Source organism: Staurois parvus, unplaced genomic scaffold (genome assembly GCF_062004578.1).
Source record: "Staurois parvus isolate SC_StPar_1 unplaced genomic scaffold, SC_StPar_1.0 ptg000243l, whole genome shotgun sequence".
Classification (NCBI taxonomy): domain Eukaryota; kingdom Metazoa; phylum Chordata; class Amphibia; order Anura; family Ranidae; genus Staurois; species Staurois parvus.
In genome coordinates this window covers 3,725,220-3,746,119 of record NW_028318039.1, presented here as the reverse complement: position 1 = coordinate 3,746,119, position 20,900 = coordinate 3,725,220, and the positions used below count along the sequence as shown (strand labels likewise).

Below are 20,900 nucleotides of genomic sequence, written 5' to 3'. Positions count from 1 at the left end.
TGAAGAGGTCTTGGGTACTTTAGGACATGTATTTGATTGCAGTATGTGAGATGGGGTCTGGGAATATGCACTGCAGTTCAACCCTAGGAGCAACTGTTTGAATTGGGATTAAAACCTGAATTGTTTTTTTTTTTTTTTTTATTTCCAGGGTCACATTTACAATTCCACATCCCGCATCAAGAGCAGAAGCGAGAAAAAGTCTTGGTTGGGTTATGCTCAGGTACCTTGGGGTTTTTTCGTTGTGTGCAGTTGTTGCTCAAACCTCAGTACCCAAACCGTTAGAGGTCCTATACACTTGCTGTAGTATCTTTTTTTTTTTTTTTTTTTTTTTACACCATTTCCACTTTCACACAGAGGCCTCATGGGTCTTTCTCCTATACCCACAGAGCACTCCTATCACCTGGGTGACCAAGGTGTTTATATACACCTGCTTTAATAGAACTGCACTTATTTATCGTTTATTCACGTTAGTGATTGAGCTGGCCTGGCTGATTAGGAGAGCACTGACTGCCAGTGTAAAAAAACAAAGCAAAATCCTACCTAATAGCAAGTACCCCATGATGTATAGTAACTTTGCTAGCCAAAAAGTCTTGGCTGAGCTCTTCTCTGATTTATTTGCTGTTACAAGTTCTCCACCTATCATAACACAGTAGAATGACTGACCGCATTTGTGACCCATTGGTTCATTCTTATTTTGATGTGTAATATTGGCGAACTTAAAATACAATTCCAGTTTAAACCAAACTAGTCTTAAAAATTCATCTAATGCCTGGGCGGACTAACCTGTGTAAGAAAGATGTGTATACACACAAGGGAGAGGAGAAAACTGAAGAACAGGTGGTAAAACTTGGAGCTGTAATGTCACCTATAGGCTCTTATGACCCATCCATTGCCACTGCTTCCTCTTCTCCCCTGACTGACACAGGGAGCGAACATTCTTAGAACTTGTTGGGTTTAGCCTGGAATTCTACATTTTAAATCTGCAGTAATGTGTAACCAAATCAAAGTGTTACCCTTGTACGAGCACTAAACATGGATGCATTTTTAAATATAATAGTGAACAGGTATGTAAAGACTTTAAAACATTCTGGCAGTCCAACACTAAGGCAGCCCATAGATGATTTGATTTTCAAGCCTTCCACCACGGGTTCTGCTTGTGGGAGAGGGGCTTGAGGATCCTTCCTGGGCAGCAGAATACAATGATTACTGCTAGCGGCTAAAGCTGAGAAAAAAAAAAAACTAGGCTGGTTGTACCCAAGTGAATCCAGTCAGCCTGCCCATATACAGATCGTATCTCAGCCAGTATCTGCTGAATCAGCCAAATGATGATCCATGTATGGCTGGCTGAAGAGGCCTTTAAGATATTTCCCTGTAAGGACTTGCATACACAGGCTTTTGTTTTTCTTTCAAACAAGCCAACAAAAGTGCAAAATTATTGAACAGGCAACACAGCCTGAAAGGTTAGGAGGGGGTTAAAAACTTGTGAAGGAACTCCAAAGCATCTTAAACTAATCTCAAATGGAAGTTGCATTCACCTAAAAGTATGCGACATTTGCCCATCTACACAAGCTCTTATAGTAGGTAATGCATTCCTACGGCAATACTGTGCTGCTCAGTGTTGCTTACCTTGCTGGAGACTGTCTTTTGCAGAGGCAGGGCTTTGCTTCTTCATTTCAGAGTGTAGCGCACAGAGGTGACTGTGGTATGTCCGTAATGGGGGTAGAATTGGCTGCAGGGGACTAAACACTGTGCTGTTGACTAGGCCTTTGCCCTCCACCTGTCCTTTTTCCTTTTTTTTTTTTTTTTTTTCCCTAAACAATGTTTACTTTTGGGTTAACCAGTTATTTTTCACACTAAATGCTGCTGATCGGGAATTTTTAATGATGGCTCAAAACTTTGTGTTTTTGTAAATAGTACTGAAAATGACTTTCATTTGCTTTACCTTTTTAGGGTTTTTTGCTCTACAGAGATGTGAACAATCACAGTGTGACAGCCATAAGGATTAACCCAGAGACTTTGGAACAAGATGGAACAGTAACCGTACCAGGTAGGCTGCTTTGTGATCTTTCTCAGTGGATCATTTTTTGATACATTGTAAAAAAAAATGTAAAAACTATAACATGAAATATTTCTTTTCTGACCACTTTTTTAAAAAAAATTTTCTTACACATTTCAGAAAATTATTTTGAAGTGTGTTTTTTTGTGTTTTTTTTTTTTCCTCTTCCTTGTTCCTGTAGTGTGTGCAGAGGATATTTTATTCCTCCAGAGTGTGTATGAAAGGAGAATTGTTTCTCATAGCACCGAATCGCCGTATGAATCTGCTACCGGAGAAAATAAGGGATCGGTTTATAAAGGTTTTCACTCCAGATTCACACATTTCTCTATGGGATCCAGTTGAAAGAAATGTATGAATCATAAGGAGACTCCCATGTGTCTGGCTGCTTTGTGAAAATAATAATTTTTTTTTTTTCTTAGTATTCCTTTTTGCTGTTAAAATGAACTCAACCACTTCTGCTTCGGAAGATTTTACCCTTTAATGACCAGGCCATTTTTTGCGGTACTATAACTTTTTTTGCATGGCCATGAAACACTGTACCCAAACAAAATTTATATAATTTTTTTTTTTGACACAAAGCTTTCTTTTGGTGGTATTTTGATTACCACTTCATGCCCGAAATCCACAAGTAGGCAGCAACACACCCATACGCTGATTTGCCTACTGAGGCCGCCCATCCACAGTACATTGTGGGCGGTTGTGAAGAGGTTAAATAAGCTTTAACCACTGCAATGCTCCCGTCCGGCCGTTTATATACATGGGCTGGACGGGAGCATTGCAGGAGCGGGTGGCCATTTATAAACGTCCTCCCCACCTGTGCGCGCTCCCTGGGAGCATGTGGCACCGCGATCCGGTGCCCGCTGTGTCCGGACCCAGCGGAACACCAATCACTGTACGCAGTGGTGTATTTAGGTTTTGTGCTGCCCTAGGCAACACAAAAATTGACCCCCCCCCCCCCCCAGCCCCCATCCGAGAGAGCCTTCTACTACCACCGCCCCCCATACACTGGAAAACCCCCCTCCACTCTGGCAAGAGATAAGACACTCACCTTCACAGCTCCGGACATCCCTGGAAACTAGAGTCAGGCTCTGCATACACCATCAAGCAGTCCACAGCCTCTCTCAGATCCCACCTCGTCCCCTCCTGCATGTGCCACTGCTGCCATCCATTTTTTTTGGGGGGGGGATGCGGTTCTGCCCCCCCTGAAAAATGCTGCTGCCCCCTGAAAAATGCCACCCTTGGCAAATGGCTTGTTTGCCTTGTGGTAAATACACCCCTGGCTGTACGGAACCTCTGTGTGAGGTCCTGATCTTATGATCACTGATAGGCCAATCCGTGATCACATGAATAGTAGTAAGCAAGATGTCACTTCTCCTAGATTGTAAGCTCCAAGGAGCAGGGCCCTCCTGTCCCTCTTGTATTGAACTGTATTGTTGCCCTTTATATTGTAAAGCGCTGAGCAAACTGTTGGCGCTATATAAATCCTGTATAATAACGTCTGACATTGCTTGCTACTAGTGAAATCTGTGAATGATCAGAGGTCACATGGTACAAGGCTTTTCCCAACAGCCTTGACCAATCACAGCTCATTATTTCTCAGTGGCTGCAAGAATGCAGCCAGAGAGAAGGAGAAATTGTTTACACCCATAAAGGCTGTAAAAGCAATCAGTGTAAAAAAAATCACCCCCCCCCCCCACAAGTAGTACAGTGCCACTATGGTGACACTACTGCTAGGGTGACAATGTTAAAAATAAAAAACATAAATATAAAAATTTTAAATTTTGGAAAAATTAAAATTTCTGGTTATAAAATATATATTTTTTTTTTTACTAAAAGATTAATACATTTTGGCCAAGATTTATGACGAAAGATTATTTATTTGCAAAATTTTATAAAACACTTTTTCAAAATGTTTGGGCTTTCATTTATATAGCAAAAAATAAAAATCCCAGTGGTGAATAAATACCTCAAATAGTTTTATCTGTCGCAAAAAAAAATGCAAAAAAATTCATATGGGTACAGTGTTGCATGAACGCGCAATTGTCATTCAAAGTGTGATAGTGCTGAAAGCGGAAAATGGGCCTGGACTGGAAGGGGGTGAAAGTGTCCGGACTTGAAGTGGTTAAGAGCTCATACACATGGGGTATTCCTCAGAATGTACAGTCAGGTCCATAAATATTGGGACATCGACACAATTCTAACATTTTTGGCTCTATACACCGCCACAATGGATTTGAAATGAAACGAACAAGATGTGCTTTAACTGCAGACTGTCAGCTTTAATTTGAGGGTATTTACATCCAAATCAGGTGAGCGGTGTAGGAATTACACCGTTTGCATATGTGCCTCCCACTTGTTAAGGGACCAAAAGTAATGGGACAGAATAATAATCATAAATCAAACTTTCACTTTTTAATACTTGGTTTCAAATCCTTTGCAGTCAATTACAGCCTGAAGTCTGGAACACATAGACATCACCAGACACTGCAACTGTCTTCAGTTCCTGCTTGTTCTTGGGGCATTTTCCCTTCAGTTTTGTCTTCAGCAAGTGAAATGCATGCTCAATCGGATTCAGGTCAGGTGATTGACTTGGCCATTGCATAACATTCCACTTCTTTCCTTTAAACTCTTTGGTTGCTTTTGCAGTATGCTTTTGGTCAGTGTCCATCCACACTGTGAAGCGGCGTCCAATGAGTTGTGAAGCATTTGGCTGAATATGAGCAGATAATATTGCCCAAAACACTTCAGAATTCATCCTGCTGCTTTTGTCAGTAGTCACATCATCAATAAATACAAGAGAACCAGTTCCATTGGCAGTCATACATGCCCACGCCATGACACTACCACCACCATGCTTCACTGATGAGGTGGTATGCTTAGGATCATGAGCAGTTCCTTTCCTTCTCCATACTCTTCTCTTCCCATCACTCTGGTACAAGTTGATCTTGGTCTCATCTGTCCATAGGATGTTGTTCCAGAACTGTGAAGGCTTTTTTAGATGTCGTTTGGCAAACTCTAATCTGGCCTTCCTGTTTTTGAGGCTCACCAATGGTTTACATCTTGTGGTGGACCCTCTGTATTCACTCTGGTGAAGTCTTCTCTTGATTGTTGACTTTGACACACATACACCTACCTCCTGGAGAGTGTTCTTGATCTGACCAACTGTTGTGAAGGGTGTTTTCTTCACCAAGGAAAGAATTCTTCGGTCATCCACCACAGTTGTTTTCCGTGGTCTTCCGGGTCATTTGGTGCGCTGAGCTCACTGGTGCGTTCCTTCTTTTTAAGAATGTTCCAAACGGTTGTTTTGGCCACGCCTAATGTTTTTGCTATCTCTCTGATAGATTTGTTTTGTTTTTTCAGCCTAATGATGGCTTGCTTCACTGATAGTGACAGCTCTTTGGATCTCATCTTGAAAATTGACAGCAACAGATTCCAAATGCAAATAGCACACTTGAAATGAACTCGGGACCTTTTATCTGCTCATTGTAATTGGGATAATGAGGGAATAACACACACCTGGCCATAGAACAGCTGAGAAGCCAATTGTCCCATTACTTTTGGTCCCTTAACAAGTGGGAGGCACATATGCAAACTGTTGTAATTCCTACACCGTTCACCTGATTTGGATGTAAATACCCTCAAATTAAAGCTGACAGTCTGCAGTTAAAGCACATCTTGTTTGTTTCCTTTCAAATCCATTGTGGTGGTGTATAGAGCCAAAAATGTTAGAATTGTGTCAATGTCCCAATATTTATGGACCTGACTGTAAATTCACTAGTGTATTTTGGTGTCTGGTAGCTCCTAGCACTGCATATAGCTGCCCATCTACATGAATGGATGTAGGCGGTTGTATGAAGGTATAACACTGTGCAAAATTTTTAGGCGGGTTTGAAAACATTATGTAAATTTAAAGCGGAGATCCAGTGAACATTAAAAAAAAAAAAAAAATAAAAGCCAGCAGCAGCAAAAACTATAGCTGCTGACTTTTAAACGGACACTTGACTTGATCCCGCATTGTTTCACAGGGCACCCTGTGTTCCCAGTGCCAGCATTTTCCACGTGGGCACCTGGCTGTGACAGCTTATGGCTTCACAGCTGGGTGCTCACTGCGCGAGTAGCACTGTGCTTTTTGTGAATGGTTTTTTTTTGTCCTCTGGGACCTGTTATTTGTCCTAGAAGACTACGAGGAGGGTGGGGGTGAGGACAACTTCTGCTTCCGATCGCAGTGGGTGCGGGTGCCTGCCAATTTCGGTACCCACTCCTCAAAGGTGCCAATCCTTAACGGGAAGTGGGGGACCAGTCTTTAAAGCGGAACTTCCCCTTTTTGGTTGGAGCTCAGCTTTAAGAATCTTTTCAGAAATAGAAATGTTAATTGTTTACTTTTATCAATTAAACTGGAAAAATAAATGTACAGAAGAAATCCAAATCAATATTTTGTGACCACCCTTTGTGAAAATTGGTGAGAAGGCAGTCGACATAAGGATTTTCCCCCTATAACAAGTTTTTGTCATTCTTTCTGGCTAGCTTTTAACCCTGAAATAATGACGTCATGGTTATTGGTTGGCTGCTGTGCTGTAAGTAAATTGGGGTTAGGGGGCGCAAATGACTTGCCTTGTCACGGGCGCTGACAATCCACGCTACGCTAGAAGACTGGCTCCTAACTTTTTGTCTAGATTCAAAGCGAATCTTGTCTTGTCAAGCCCTGTATTAAGGAGTGTTATAAACTTTTTTTTATTTTTTTTATTTTTTTTTTTTTTGTTTATGATGTATAAATTGAGTTGTGGTAGCATTATTAGCTTAAAAGGTGGTTGTAAAGGCTCAAGGTTTTTACCTGCATGCATTCTATTCATGAATGGGGAAAAAAAACCTTGGTGTGCAGCAGCGCAGCCAACCCCCCCCCCCCCCCCCCCCCCCAATACTTACCCACCCGAGCCCCCTCTCGATCTAGTGATATGCACGAGAGCGTTGGCTCTCTGGAGACTCTTCCTTCTCATTGGCAGAAGCAGGAGCCATTGCCTCTTGCTACTGTCAATCACAGCCTGTGAAACCATGAGGAGAGGGTGGGTACTTCTTTTTTTTTTTTTTTTTTTTTTTTTTTTTTTATATATATATATATGACTTTACGGTAAATACAGTGGCATTTTCAATTTAGCACAGTTGTCCTGTTGATAAGCATGAGTCACCCACTAAATTCTTTTAATTTTTGCCAGAAATTATGCCTCAGTCCTCAGATTGACTTTCCAGCAATTACTTGTTTATGATAGTGTGAAGAGTAAAGTGCAAAAACTTTTTTCTATAACTTGGGGAAAGGTTAGACTATACCTACTTCTGTCTGTAACTTTCTGTGCCCCTTATTTCTTGTCTGACACCAGGGGAGGGGAAATATCCCTGGTGTGGTTACAGACAACAATAAAAGCCTGATGGAAATATTAACCTTCACTACTCTGTTCAAAACAAGCAAAAAATTGACTGCAGTTGTGTTTTAAAGAACAGGAAATACTGTTACTTTAGCTGCTTTTTCCAGCAGCAATTGAAACTGTGGAATACAAAAATTACAGCAAATAATGTTTACTTGTAAGTGCTGAGGTAAGACTGGTCACTTTTTTTATTCCTGATTATTTATAAATCCTTTTGCAAATGACAGTGAGCTGTAAGGCTTCACTCACGCACATTGATATGTACACCTGTATGAGGGGCTATCCTCAGCTGCCTGGGGTGCACAAGTGTTCATGCAGGGGCATACCAGAAGCCTGTTTTAAAATCAATGACAAGCAGCCGGCTGATCTTCATGGGCATTAGAGTGTTTATCTGTGCGGGTCCACGATACGGATTGAAATGGTCTCATGGGTGTGCACTCTGGAATGCCCATGTAGGTACATGCAATTGGTTGCCTGGCTTTCAACAGACTGTCTGCATGCACCTGCACAGGAACAATTGTACATCCCAGGCAGGTGAAGAGGACCCTTCGCACAGAAGGGGGGGATAGGTATACCCCTTTGAACAAAGCCTTAATTGATTTCAGATCAGTTTAGATGCAAAGTTGTTGCATGCACAGGATTTCATAGCCATGAATTTAAATGTTTTGGTTTTTTTTTGTTTTTTTAATTTTAAATTAACCTAAACTGGTAAGGTAATGTTTTACTTGTCAGTATTTTCTTCACAATCTAGATTGTAATGCTGATGGCCAGAACATACTCTTCACTGATGGGGAGTTTATCAACCAAATCGCTGCTTCTAAAGAGGTGAGAGCCATTGTTTTTAATATTTTTCCTCTGGATAAATGCGTCTCTTCCTGAGCTTGATTTTGCTTTGATGGATTTGATTTAAAAAAAAAAAAAAAAAAATCTGACCAGATTTCCTACCTGTAAACAGTTTGTTTTAAATTATACCTGATTATACCAAATTTTATGCTGCACAATAATTGGTAAGCTTTGAATGGACAGATCAGAAAAGCATTGAAAAATTAGGGCCCATTCACATCACACCAATCCTCTGTAGGCACATTGATGTGTGTTGCGTCAGGGCAGCACATTTAAATGAGCACACCACAATGGACTTAAAGGCATTTATGCAGCTTTTTTGGCAGGACATCTCAATGCAAGTTCACTGAGGTGGGGTAACATTTAGAATGAATGGCCCTGAATTGCACCAACAGACGTGTTGCATGTTACTGCAGCGTGCATGGTGTGAATGGGCCCAAACACGGGTGTTAGGTCATGCAAAAGCAGCCAGTTTATCAATCATTTTTAAAAACCACCTGCATTCACATACTTTTATAACTGTTTTTTATTAAACAGACAATACTTTAAAGCAAATTATTTTTTGGGACTTTTAGCTTACCAAGGACCCACTTTCTCGTAAAAGCTTGCTTTTCAGATATACTGTATGAATTATTCAGTGGGCTTGTGGGCAGTTTGATACTTATTGTATACACACACTTTTAAAAAGCAAATTTTATTTTTTGAGGGGGTGTTCACAATTTTTTTTTTTTTAAATTAGTCTGGCTCTGCTTCCCTAAACCCAGCCCGCCACCATTCTTTCCTGGATGATAACTAGCATGCGTAAATCAGGTGTCATGACACCTTTTAAATGCCTGTACTTCTCCCAGATAAGTGATACGGATGCCGCCTCCAAGCTCTGGCACTTTCAAAAAAAAAAAAAACTGCATATGTATCTCTCATGTTCTTTTCTGACAGGGTCTGAACAATGTAAACATCCTCATTTTTGATGATTGTCATTTGGAAACCTTATGTTCTACTATGAGTCATAATAGACAATTCTTTTTCAAACAGAACGTATTGGATGTTTGTATATGTTGTGCTGAAGGGTTTGTTTTGCTTATTTTAACATGTTCTTCTGCAGGATGGATTTGTTGTTCGAATATTCGCTACTAGCACAGAGCCTGTATTACAGCAAGAGTTACAACTTAAACTGGCTCGGAAATGTTTGCATGCCTGTGGCATTTCGCTGTTTGATTCGGAGAAAGATTTGCACATCATAAGTAAGGAATTACTGAATTGATTTGCTCTTAACTTTTGTATGCAGCAATAGTGTGTGGGTTGCTGTATCCATGGTTTCAGAACATAAGCTCCTACAAAATGTGAGTTAGGGTGTTTTTTTTTTTTTTGTTTTATATAGACTACATATTTCCCAGCAGAAATTACCTTAACACACCTGTGTGATACAGGTGCAACATCCATTCAGACATCTGCAATTATATGCATGCCTTAATGCATCAAGGAAAAAAGCACCTAAAAATGTAATGAGGTTTTTTTGTGTTTTTTCTTTGTGTTTTTTTTTTTAATGTAATATTTATATATATATATATATATATATATATATATATATATATATATATATATATATATATATATATTTTTTTTTTTTTTTTTTTGTGCGTATGCCTTTCCTGTAAGTGAAGAGCCTTCTCTGTACTTTTGTGTGCAGCTGCATACTATGAAATACTTGGTATAGTATAGTTACTGCGTTTCATGTGTGCTTCCATTTATCTTTGAGATATTATACACCTGAGTGTTTTGTACAGTTTAGTGTTAAACTGTCAAGATTAAGCCATTTTGTCAATGAACATCTTAGAACAAATACACAACCAGCAAAATTCCACAATTTCCAAGCAAATATGTCTGTCTACCCAGTGTTACTTTCTACGTTAATTTCTTACAGGCACCGGATTTGATGAGGAATTGGCTGTTCTGGGAGCAGGAAGGGAGTTTGCATTGATGAAAACATTTAGTGGAAAGGTACATAAAACTATACTTCTTTTTACATAAACCTTTTCTATTATAGGGAGCTTGTGTTGACAAAATGCTTAGGTTCCTTTTGAATGTCTTTAGATCTTCTGTCATGCTGATCTAGTGATTTTGACACTTTTTTGAGTCCATGACAGAACAAGTGTACAGATCAGTACTTCTGACTGTCTGCAACATTTTTGGCTCAGTGACTCCAGGTATAGAAGAGTATTAGTATAGCGGCCAGACCAGCTAGCATTTAAAGAAAAATCATCAGCAGCGGGAACTTTCATATACCACTGGGTACATGTTTCTTTTAAACTGAAAGCTTGGTGTAGGCAAGTGTCAGAATACTTGTCAATGGTTAGGAATGAACTCGGGTGGGTTCAGATGCAAGTCCGAACCTGCCTGAACTGTCCAGCCAGGAACCTGTTAAAGCCAACAGCAAGTCCACGGTGGTAGAGGCACTCCTTTCTCCACAGCCTCACATATACTAGACGTTTTGTATGTGTAGATGCCTCTACTGCTTATGGCTGTTTGGTTTTGACCGATTCCTTCCAGGGTAGCTCATTCATGTCTAAACATGGCTGAGCTCATCCCTATCCTCTAATAATGCCTGGGAAAGTGGTTACTATGTTATAGGTGGTCCTTATTCAGTAACTGATTTTTGACAGATTCAATCAAAAGCAGTGCTGGCTATGGGGAACATCACATAATGGCAGAGAACCTCCACCTGGAGATAATTTAGTTGGTCTAGCTGAATATTGGTAACTATTAGCTAGAGCAGTGACTGAATCTAGTCTTTATGCACCCATGTATGTTCATCTCATTTTGTTACATTTGTTTTAAAAAAAAAAAAAAAACTTGTCATAATTACCTGTTATGTGTAATGGTTTTGCACAGAGCATCCCCAGATCCCCGTCTTCTTGGGTCCCCTGCCAGCTTTCCTGGCTCCTCCCCCTTGATCAGTGCCTCCAGTAACAAGCTGCTTGCTATGAGGGCACTGGTGTATGCTCCCTCTTGATCACCACTCTATGCCTCCATAAGATAGAGGTGCAGCCTGCTCCCGCTCACTCCTCATTGGCTCCCACTGCTGTGTCTCGGTCAGTGAGGGGAGAGAGAGACCCGGGACAGCAGAGGCTGCCGTGCACATATCTGGATCGAGATGGGGTTCAGGCAAGTATGAGGGGCTGTGGAGGAGCAGCACACAGGTTTTTTGCCTTCATGCATTCCATACATGAAGGTAAACAACCTTCAGCGTTTGAAATCATTTTAACTAATATAACAAAGCAAAAACAGTACAGCACTAAAAAAGGATAGTGTAGGACTAAAAAATACATAATTATTAGCGATGATAATAAATCAATAATGGATATAAGTAATAGCAAACATATGTGGATGAAGCGCTATGATTAGCGCAATAAAATAAGTGCAGTTGTGAAAGTCCTAAAGCAAAAAGTGTTCATAAGGTGGTGAAGGTCTGACATACACCAGTCAGAATACAGTGTTGCAAATGGGTCCTATTGCACAGGTGGTGTCAAATTATTCCATGTGACTTTTATCCATGCGGTAGAATTATAAAAATGTGCACTCACCAGATGTGGTTTGTCTGTGCTCACCTACCACTCATGTGAAAGGAAACCACACAGGTGAAAGGAATCGGGAACAGCACTGCAGCAAGGAGGTGTTTCTGTGCAAATTCCTCAAACAAATAGTGTAGTTTTGGTGCTGTGCTCCAGTGATCCTTCACCACCAACACAACTCACCAAATACATCTGACCACCTGCTATAGCTAACGATTCCCAGGACCACAGTGGAATTACAGTTGCAGAGCAGTCTCCTATCCAGAGGAGGGAGTCTCTTCCCATGCTATCTCTGGTCCATCTAAAGGGGGCTTCCTGCAGATTCTTGGTTAATATACTGTTCAACACCTTGCGCTTTAATTATGGGTATCTGGTGAGTGTGCATTTTTATCAATCTCCTGCACGGATAAAAGTCACATGGAATAATCCGACACCACCTGTATTTTGACCGGTGTCTTGTCAGACCTTCACCACCTTATGAACACTTTTTTGCTTTCAGACTTTCACAGCTGCACTTATTTTATTGCGCTAATCATAGCATTTCATCCACATTATTATTATTATTATACAGGATTTATATAGCGCCAACAGTTTGCTCAGCGCTTTACAATATAACGGGAGACAATACCGCAACAATACAGTTCAATACAAGAGGGTTAGGAGGGCCCTGCTCCTTGGAGCTTACAATCTAAGAGATATATTTGCTATCACTTGTATCTATTATTGATTTATTATCATAATTATTAATTATGTATTTGTATTTTTTAGTCCTACACTGTATCATTTTTTTTTTTTTAGCGCTGCACTGGTTTTTGTTTGTATTATATATAAGGTCTAGGGTTCCTTTTTAGTGCATTTGCAGCTGATCTAATCGGATCCCTGCATGCTCGCTGTCCCTTTTTGTTCAGTTTCTATCTAATATAACAAAGTTGTCCAAAAAATTACTGTTAAAAGAATGTTTATGTAGCATTTGTAACAACCTTTCAACTATATGAATCCTTTTTTCTTTTTCTTTTTTTTTTTTTATTGAATATCTACCCAGGTTTATTACACTGGTAAATATCAGAGCCTAGGCATCAAGCAAGGTGGCCCATCTTCTGGGAAGTGGGTAGAATTACCAATAACAAAATCTCCAAAGATTGTCCAGTTCTCTGTTGGTCATGATGGTTCTCATGCCTTACTCACTGCTGATGATGGAAGTGTATTTTTCACTGGGACTGCAAGTAAAGGAGAAGATGGTGAATCAAGTAAGTATCTCACTTGGTTGGTTTCCAAGAGTGTCTTTATTGGAATAAATAATTTTTTCTGTAAAAGTATGGGATATTTTATTATAGCTGACTTCCTGTGCTATAGTTTGCATCTCCGCCCATCCCCACTCTAAAATTCAAACCTTTGGATATACTGTGCCGCAACAAAATATGCGCTCTTTACATAATGTTATTAGCAGATCAGATTTGTGGGAGTTTAGCAAAATATTTATTTTACGATGCTATATAATCCCTAAAAAAAAAAAAAAAAAAAAAAAGTCATGCAATATCAGAGTTTAATTTAAGCTGCTACGTTATGCAGTACTGGAATGGCTTTTAAGTAGTTGTGATCTTTGAGTAAACTTTTTACATGTTGTATTTAGTTCCTTAGGCATAACAAGTCCTTTTTTTCTCTAGAAGTGTGATTCCCTTTTTATCTTTTTCATTTTCAAACCTGAAATCTAGTTTCTACATAAGCGGTGCTCAACCTTTTGAAGAGCACAGGCCACTTAAGTGATTTGGTAACCAGTCACGGGTTACAATGAAATGGAACAAGTTCTGAATTTTTACTTCATAGAATAGCAAAATGAAAATTTTAAACAATCGGGGTCATAATTTTCCATGGGACCCATTCCTATTTGTTTAAAGAACAAGTAACTCAGGCACACCGGAGTAAAGTAGAGTGTCGGTGAAAAGGATAAAAAAAAAATATATAAAGTGAAAGATTATAATGGCAATATTAGTATACAACTACTTTAAACAGGGTACGTGAATGCATTAGTGTACAGCAAGTCCTTTTCTAAGAGTCTCTCAGGCAATCTGCCTGGAATCTTTTTAGCACAAAAAGACGGCAGCCATCCTCGGCGCAAGCCAGCTGTTTTCTTCTGTTCCTGTTTTTATATTTACCCAGTGTTTTAATCACAAATTGCATTTTTGTTTTTAATTAACCAGATCACCATTAATCCCACACTCTTACTCAGGTATGACGAGCCAAAAAAGCGCTGAATCGGTGTTGCAGCCATCACTGTATCAGGGTCTTGCCAAAACATGGACTGTGCACACTCTAAACAAAAAGCAGACCAGGGAAGCGCATGCCCTAGTATTGCAATAAACCTCTTTTATTAACCAGCTGCCGACCGCAGATAGCCGAATGACGGCTTCACTGCGGCCGGCCAGTTCTGAGTGGACGTCATATGACGTCCTCCCAGAACGCGCTCTCCTGCGCGCCCCAGGGGGCCTTTTACCACCTGATCAGCGGTGTCCAATGACACGCTGATCAGAAGGAAATGCAAGTGCCGGTTCTCGGCTGCACTTTCCTCACGCTGTCAGATTGTGAGGAAAGTACTGCCGAGAACCGGCAGTTGTCAGAGCGGGGATCGGCACCGATCATCAGGGCACTGATGATCAGTGCCCTGATGATCGGTGCCCAGCAGTGCCACCTGCAAGTTCCGCCCAGCAGTGCGCCCACTAGCTCCGCCCACCCGTGCCCAGCAGTGCACCCACCTGTGCCCAGCAGTGCCACCCACCTGTGCCCACCCACCTGTGCTGCCCACCAGTGCCACCCACCAGTGCAGCCCAGCAGTGCTGCCAGTCAGTGCCACCAGTCAGTGCCCAGGGGTTGTGCCAGTCAGTGCCGTCTATCAGTACCCATCAGTGTCACCTATCAGTGCTGCATATTAGTGCCGCCTATCCGTGACCCCTAATCAGTGCTGTCTATCAGTGCCGCCTATCCGTGCCACCTCATTAGTGCCGCCTATCAGTGCCCTTTAGTGCCGCCTATCAGTGCCCATCAGTGCCGCCTATCAGTGCCCATCAGTGCTGCCTCATCAACGCACATCAGTGAAGGAGAAAAAATACCTGTTTGAAAAATTTTATAAAAGAAACAAACTTTTTTTTTTTCAAATTTTTTGCACTTTTTTTATTTATAGCGCAAAAAGTAAAGCGCCCAGTGACGATTAAATACCACCAAAAGAAAGCTCTATTTGTGAGAAAAAAATGATCAAAATTTCATATAGGTACAATGTTGCATGACCGCGCAATTGTCAATCAAAGTGCGGCAGCGCTGAAAGCTGAAAATTGGCCTGGTAAGGAAGGGGGTATAAGTGCCTGGTAGGCAAGTGGTTAAGCAAAGCTAAAATGATACACAAATGCGCTCAATACTCCTGGAATGACACCAAGCTCATCACACTGGGAACTGAGAAACCACCTTCAAAACAACTGTATGGATGCCACTAGATGAAATCCACTGGGCTAAAAGCTCGCGTGTGTGTGCATGTAAGGAAAGAGACCAGCAATCATTCAGGAACCAGACTTGTGTCCTAGCTTTTCTCTATTGCAGTAATGCAACTAGGTCTTTTGCCTGCTATCCGCTTGTAATTAGACAGCAAAGGAGAAGTAAACGGATGAGCTCATCTCTGTCCCTCTGTTCTCTTGTCCTGTCAGCATGTTCCTTTAGTAAATGAGTACTGCAGCACAATTGATGGGTTCGTAATGCTGCTTCTGACTCTCCCAGTTTGAGCCCTGCTGTACAGAGGGCCGCCAGAAGTTAATACCAAATCAAATGTACATACACACATTACTAATCTTTGCCTATTTTCAAAATCCTACTTTATCTACATTTAGAAACATTATGTTTGCATGGTATGAATGTTTCTTTCTAATTGAATCGTACCCTAAACTTATAGAAATCCAGCTAATGTTTTGTGCCCATAAATTGCTCGACAAAATGTGTTCTGGGAAATTGTAAATTATGTAATGTACATTTGTAATGTAAAATGTAATTTGATGTTCCTTTTTTATACCATATATTCTTACCTTTCAAAGAGCTTTGAATTTGGTGTGTGGTTGTCTGCGTGCCTGCCTGATAACTAATTGAATCACCATTAATAATTATTGAAACATTGTGTGTGTGTATATATAGTTGTTAATCTGTCTCTAATTACGAATACATCCTTGGTTGAACTTTTCAGCAAAGAGCAGAAGACAGTCCAAACCATACAAACCTAAGAAAATGATCAAAATGGAAGGTAAATTTGTTTTGAGCACTGCGTGCAATAATGGGAGCAGCTCGGTCATTACCAAGGATGGTGAGCTGTATATGTTCGGGAAAGATGCCATCTATGCTGACAACTCAAGTAAGTGATGGAAATTGAATGTGACCATTTTCCTGCCAGGCTGTCATTTCACTTTGTTAAATGCTAGGGTTTGCACACTGTCCAGTTTTCGCAGTAGTTATACATTTATGTATTTTGTGGTTTGTGCTGGTAGTCCTTACAGAAATTGTGTACCTTTTTTTTTTTTTTTTTTTTTTTTTTTTTTTTTTTTTTTTTTTTAAATAAAATCTTTTTATACCCAGAATTCCTGACTTTGCTGCAACTGCCAAATTTATCTCACCACAGGGAAGGCAGGGTTAATGGTGACAAAGCTATGAGGGTCACTCCACTGTTGTGGCAAAAATATAGACGAAAATAGGGAGGGGGGGTAGTAATAGAGAGATATTAATCGCACACGCTATATATACATTAATCTCTATCTCAATTGCTACACAAGCCATATTGTACATCAACCACTTGCTGACTGCCCACAGTACTTGTACTGTGAACGGGCGGCAGCTACAGGCAGAGCAACCTACTGGTACGTCACTCTGGCTGTACTAACATGGGGGCGCTGCAGCGGAATGTGGATTCCTGTTATCGTGACCCGGTGTTCATGTGACCGCTATGATCGCAGTGTTAGCAAAGCTGTTATGCATCCATCTAATTCATAACAGCTCTGCTTCTCTTGCTGCTGAGCTGTGATTTGCCCACAGCTCTAACATGGTACATAGGCCAACCACAACACTCTGTACCTTGTGATTGGCTGTAGGCAATCACAGAGCACTAGTATTTTGAACTTTAATTTTTACTTAACCCATTGATGACCGTTCAAAGCAAGCATTGCATTGTAGGAGCAATAATCTTTATTGTTCCTGCAAAGCAAAGTGTAAAAAAAAAAAAAAAAAAAAAATCTCTGCTCACCCCTTTCCCCAGAGTAGTGTGTTTACTATGGTTAACATTGAACTAATCCAATTGAAAGGTTTTCAAGATAATAAAATAAAAGGTTCCCCTAACTAGTTTCCGCTTGCCTGCAATTTGTGGGCATGCGGCGGCTCTGGGCAGAGCCACATACCCTTACATTGATTTCTATTTCCCGGTGTGAATGCATATATGTGCACACCCCTGCTGCCCCCTATCTGTCTTGGGAGAGAGGGGAGTGCATCACACGGAGTAAAAGCACGCATGCACGCGCACACTTAACCCTTTGATCGCCCGTATAAAGCACTTTTCACTGATCATTTTATTACTGCCCCTAGCCACGTTAGATTGTCTGCACTCTACTGCATTCACACTATAGATCACTGCAATTACATAGTATAGTGTTTGTACGGATCAATATATTAATCATAAACCAAATTATACTAGTGCCCCCTAAGTATAGTGTCCCCAAACAGGCAGTGTTGGCAGGATTATCCCCGTTCACTGCCAGCATTAGCGTTTAGCCCCTCTGCTGTTTTTCATTGTATCATATAAGACAGTTTAACGGTTGGATCAATAAGGGAAGCATAAATAACAGATGATCCTTCACCACCCCAGAAGCCCTACAAGAGACTTTGAAAGGTGAGTGTTCGTGGTTCAGTTAGTAACTTAGGCTTGCAAGCGATAAGACATAAGCGCGCAGTTGATTGGGAAGCCGCATAAGGATGACAAGATACGGCCTCAAAACTAACCCACTGAGGTACATATCCCTTGGCTGTAGTATAAGAGAACTGCATTATCTGGGCTGCATGAAAATAAGCCATAATATTAGGAAGTCCCAAACCACCATGCTTTTTCTGGAAATATAAAGTCTCATTATTGACCTGAGGACTTTTATTTCCCCACTCAAATCGAGAAATGTCAGATTGTAAGCGTAAGAGTTCCTCTCTGGGGACTGCAATTGGTAAAGTCTGAAAATAATGAAGCAATCTTGGTAGAAATGTCATCTTGATAGAATTGATTCTACCTAACCAGGATAAAGAGAAGGTCTGCCCAATTAAGCAAATCAGTCTTAAGTTGTGTGAAAAGAGGGGGATAGTTAGCATGATATAACGTTGACAAAGATCTCGTGCAATGAATCCCCAGATAGGGATGAGAGCTAGGAGCCCATTGAAAGTCAAAGTTGTCTCGAAGATACTGAACCTCTGAAGGGGGTACCAAGATATTTAACTCAGTCATTTGAGGAATTCAGGGTAAGATTCGAAGCTATAGAGAATCAATGAATTCAGTAGATTGGGTAAGGACATTCGAGGATCAAACACATACATGAGGAGGACATCATCGGCAAATAGGGCACATTTATGATCCAGTTGGCTGCAGTGGATACTTGAGATAGGGGGTCAGAACGGATAGCAAGAGGTTCTATTGCTAATGCAAAAAGTAAAGGGGAGAGGGGACAACCCTGTCTAGTACCTCTCCCAATAGGCAGAGAGTTGTACCCACGAATAGAGACCTGAGCTGAAGGATTACATTATAAGGCCTGCAGAAGAGTCAAAAAGGAGGAACCAAAGCCATATGCACCCAAAGTGTGAAACAAATAGTCTCAGGTTAGACTATTGAACGCTTTATGGAGATCTAGAGACAGCAACAGCATTTCCCTCGGCAAGGAATTGTCCCAGTTGGATTGTACAGCAGACAGTAGTGCCAAGGTTCGATGAATTTGATCAAGCGTTTGACGGCCTCTAATGAACCCAGATTGATCATCATGAATGTAATGGGCCAAAAACATATAAGGTGTAAAGCCAAACTTTTTGTGAGAATCTTAAGATCGCAATTGATCAAGGAAACAGGATGATAATTTGCAACAGCTGAAAAGTTTTCCCCCCTTCCTGACCAGGTCATTTTTTTTCTATTCGGCACTGTGCTATTTCAACTGGTAGTTGCCTGGTCATGTAACGCTGTACCCAAACAAAATGTATGTCCTTTTTTTTTTTTTTTTTCCCCCACACAAATAGAGCTCACTGTAGTGGTATTAGATCACCACTAAGTTTTTTTTTTTTTTTTTTTTTTTTTTTTTTTTTATTTGTGACACAAAAAAAATAAAAATAAAATTTATATATATATATATATATATATATATATATATATATATATATAAAATTTTAAACATTTTCTACTTTCGGTCATAAAAAAATATCCAACTCACTCAATTTAGCAATAAATTTAGGTCAAAATGTCTGAATAAATTTTAAAAAAAAAGATATATTTTTAAAAAATATATTTTGTTAGAAAAAAAAAGCATTTCAACATGAAACACACACACACAGAAAAGCTTTAATATATTACAATCTTTACAAATTTTTTTTGGTTTGTTTCCACATGTGTTTTTGAAACCATATTTTATAAATGAGTGCTTATTCTATTGTGGTTCTTTTATTCCTGCTGATATTTGCTCTTGCGGGGTTTTTGGTTTTCATTGATGTTTATATTATTCGGATTTTTTTTTTTTGTGACGGGAGGTGTCTATGGGCCCTCTCAGATTGGAAGACTCTCCACTGAGATTGTTCTCTGGGTAGACCCCTTCCTTGCAGGGCTACGGTCATGGAATTACTGGTTAATTTTTTCTTTGGTTGTACTATAATGTGTAATGCCAGACTTTTTTCGGCACAAGGTTTTGAGTATTCTACGTGTCTTACGTCTCTTCTTTTCCTGTGTTTTCTGTATTTTTTTTTTTTTCTCTGAGGGTTAGCTATAATTTTTATTGGTCAATCCTCGTTTCTCATGCTCTGGGGGCAGGGGAGTTTAACTGAATATAGTCCGCCTTTTATTAACAATGTCTCCAACGGATTGATAGGGGTATTATTCGACTGCTTTCTCAATGTCCAGGGATTCAGCTCTCCCTCCAAATGTATTAAAGGCTTTAATTCTTACCGCTCTTTAGGCATGGATATAGTAGCCCTTCGAGAGGTGCATTTCACCCCTTTTTACCCCACAATATGTCCACAAAGATGATCCTCTCTGCTACTTTGCTAATGCTACGAACAAGTGGGGGTGTTGTTTATCCCGATGTTTATCTTTTACTGAATCTAAAATTATCAGGGATCGGGAGGGATGCTATCTTTTGGTGAAAGGACATTTGAAAAAGTTACTAAAGTTTCTCCCAATCAGGTAGAGTTAATTTTAGTCCCTACTCCGTTCCTTGGCTCCAGAATTTGAGGACGATGTTATTTTGGTCGGGGACTCCAATTTAGAGTTGGACCAGATATTTGACAGATCCCGTGCAGTTATGCTTAAATCTCCTTCCAGACAGAGTCGTAAAATATATCAAATAACTAATTCCAATATTTTCAGTAACTTTAGGATTCGGTGCAGGTGACTTCAAAATTAGGAACCAAATGGATTTATGCATTAAGATCTTTGTCCCCTTTTTAGGACACGATGTTGAAATGTCAATTGTTTTATAGATACTAGTTAAATTGATTTTAGGTGTATTCTTTTCTTTTATATACTATTCCTTTTAGTTATTTATCATACAATTCTAGATTGATCATTTTGGTTGTTGTGTGTGTGTCAATTTTTATATACGATAGGTTGGCTACTAATCCAGAGACCGGTTTTCATATTTTTTTAATATATTCAAGATATTTTTTACGTTAGGTGTTCCCTCTAAAACGTATATATATATATTTTTTTTCCTAATGTTGCTATAATTCTATTAATACGTTAACAATGTGATAGAATTTTCTTATCACATT

At 40.0% G+C, this 20,900-nt stretch overlaps 1 protein-coding gene across 18 annotated transcripts in view; it reads left to right on the top strand.

The window, feature by feature from the left end:
• MYCBP2 (MYC binding protein 2) overlaps positions 1–20,900 on the top strand; it is a 304,426-nt gene that overhangs the window by 78,731 nt on the left and 204,795 nt on the right. For all 18 annotated transcript variants that reach the window (XM_089680411.1, XM_089680398.1, XM_089680410.1 and 15 more), the window contains exons 7-13: positions 149–220; positions 1,951–2,047; positions 8,225–8,298; positions 9,419–9,557; positions 10,238–10,314; positions 12,928–13,132; positions 16,102–16,266. In XM_089680411.1, coding sequence (XP_089536537.1) covers positions 149–220; positions 1,951–2,047; positions 8,225–8,298; positions 9,419–9,557; positions 10,238–10,314; positions 12,928–13,132; positions 16,102–16,266 — 829 coding nt within the window. The remainder of the gene's footprint in view (positions 1–148; positions 221–1,950; positions 2,048–8,224; positions 8,299–9,418; positions 9,558–10,237; positions 10,315–12,927; positions 13,133–16,101; positions 16,267–20,900) is intronic.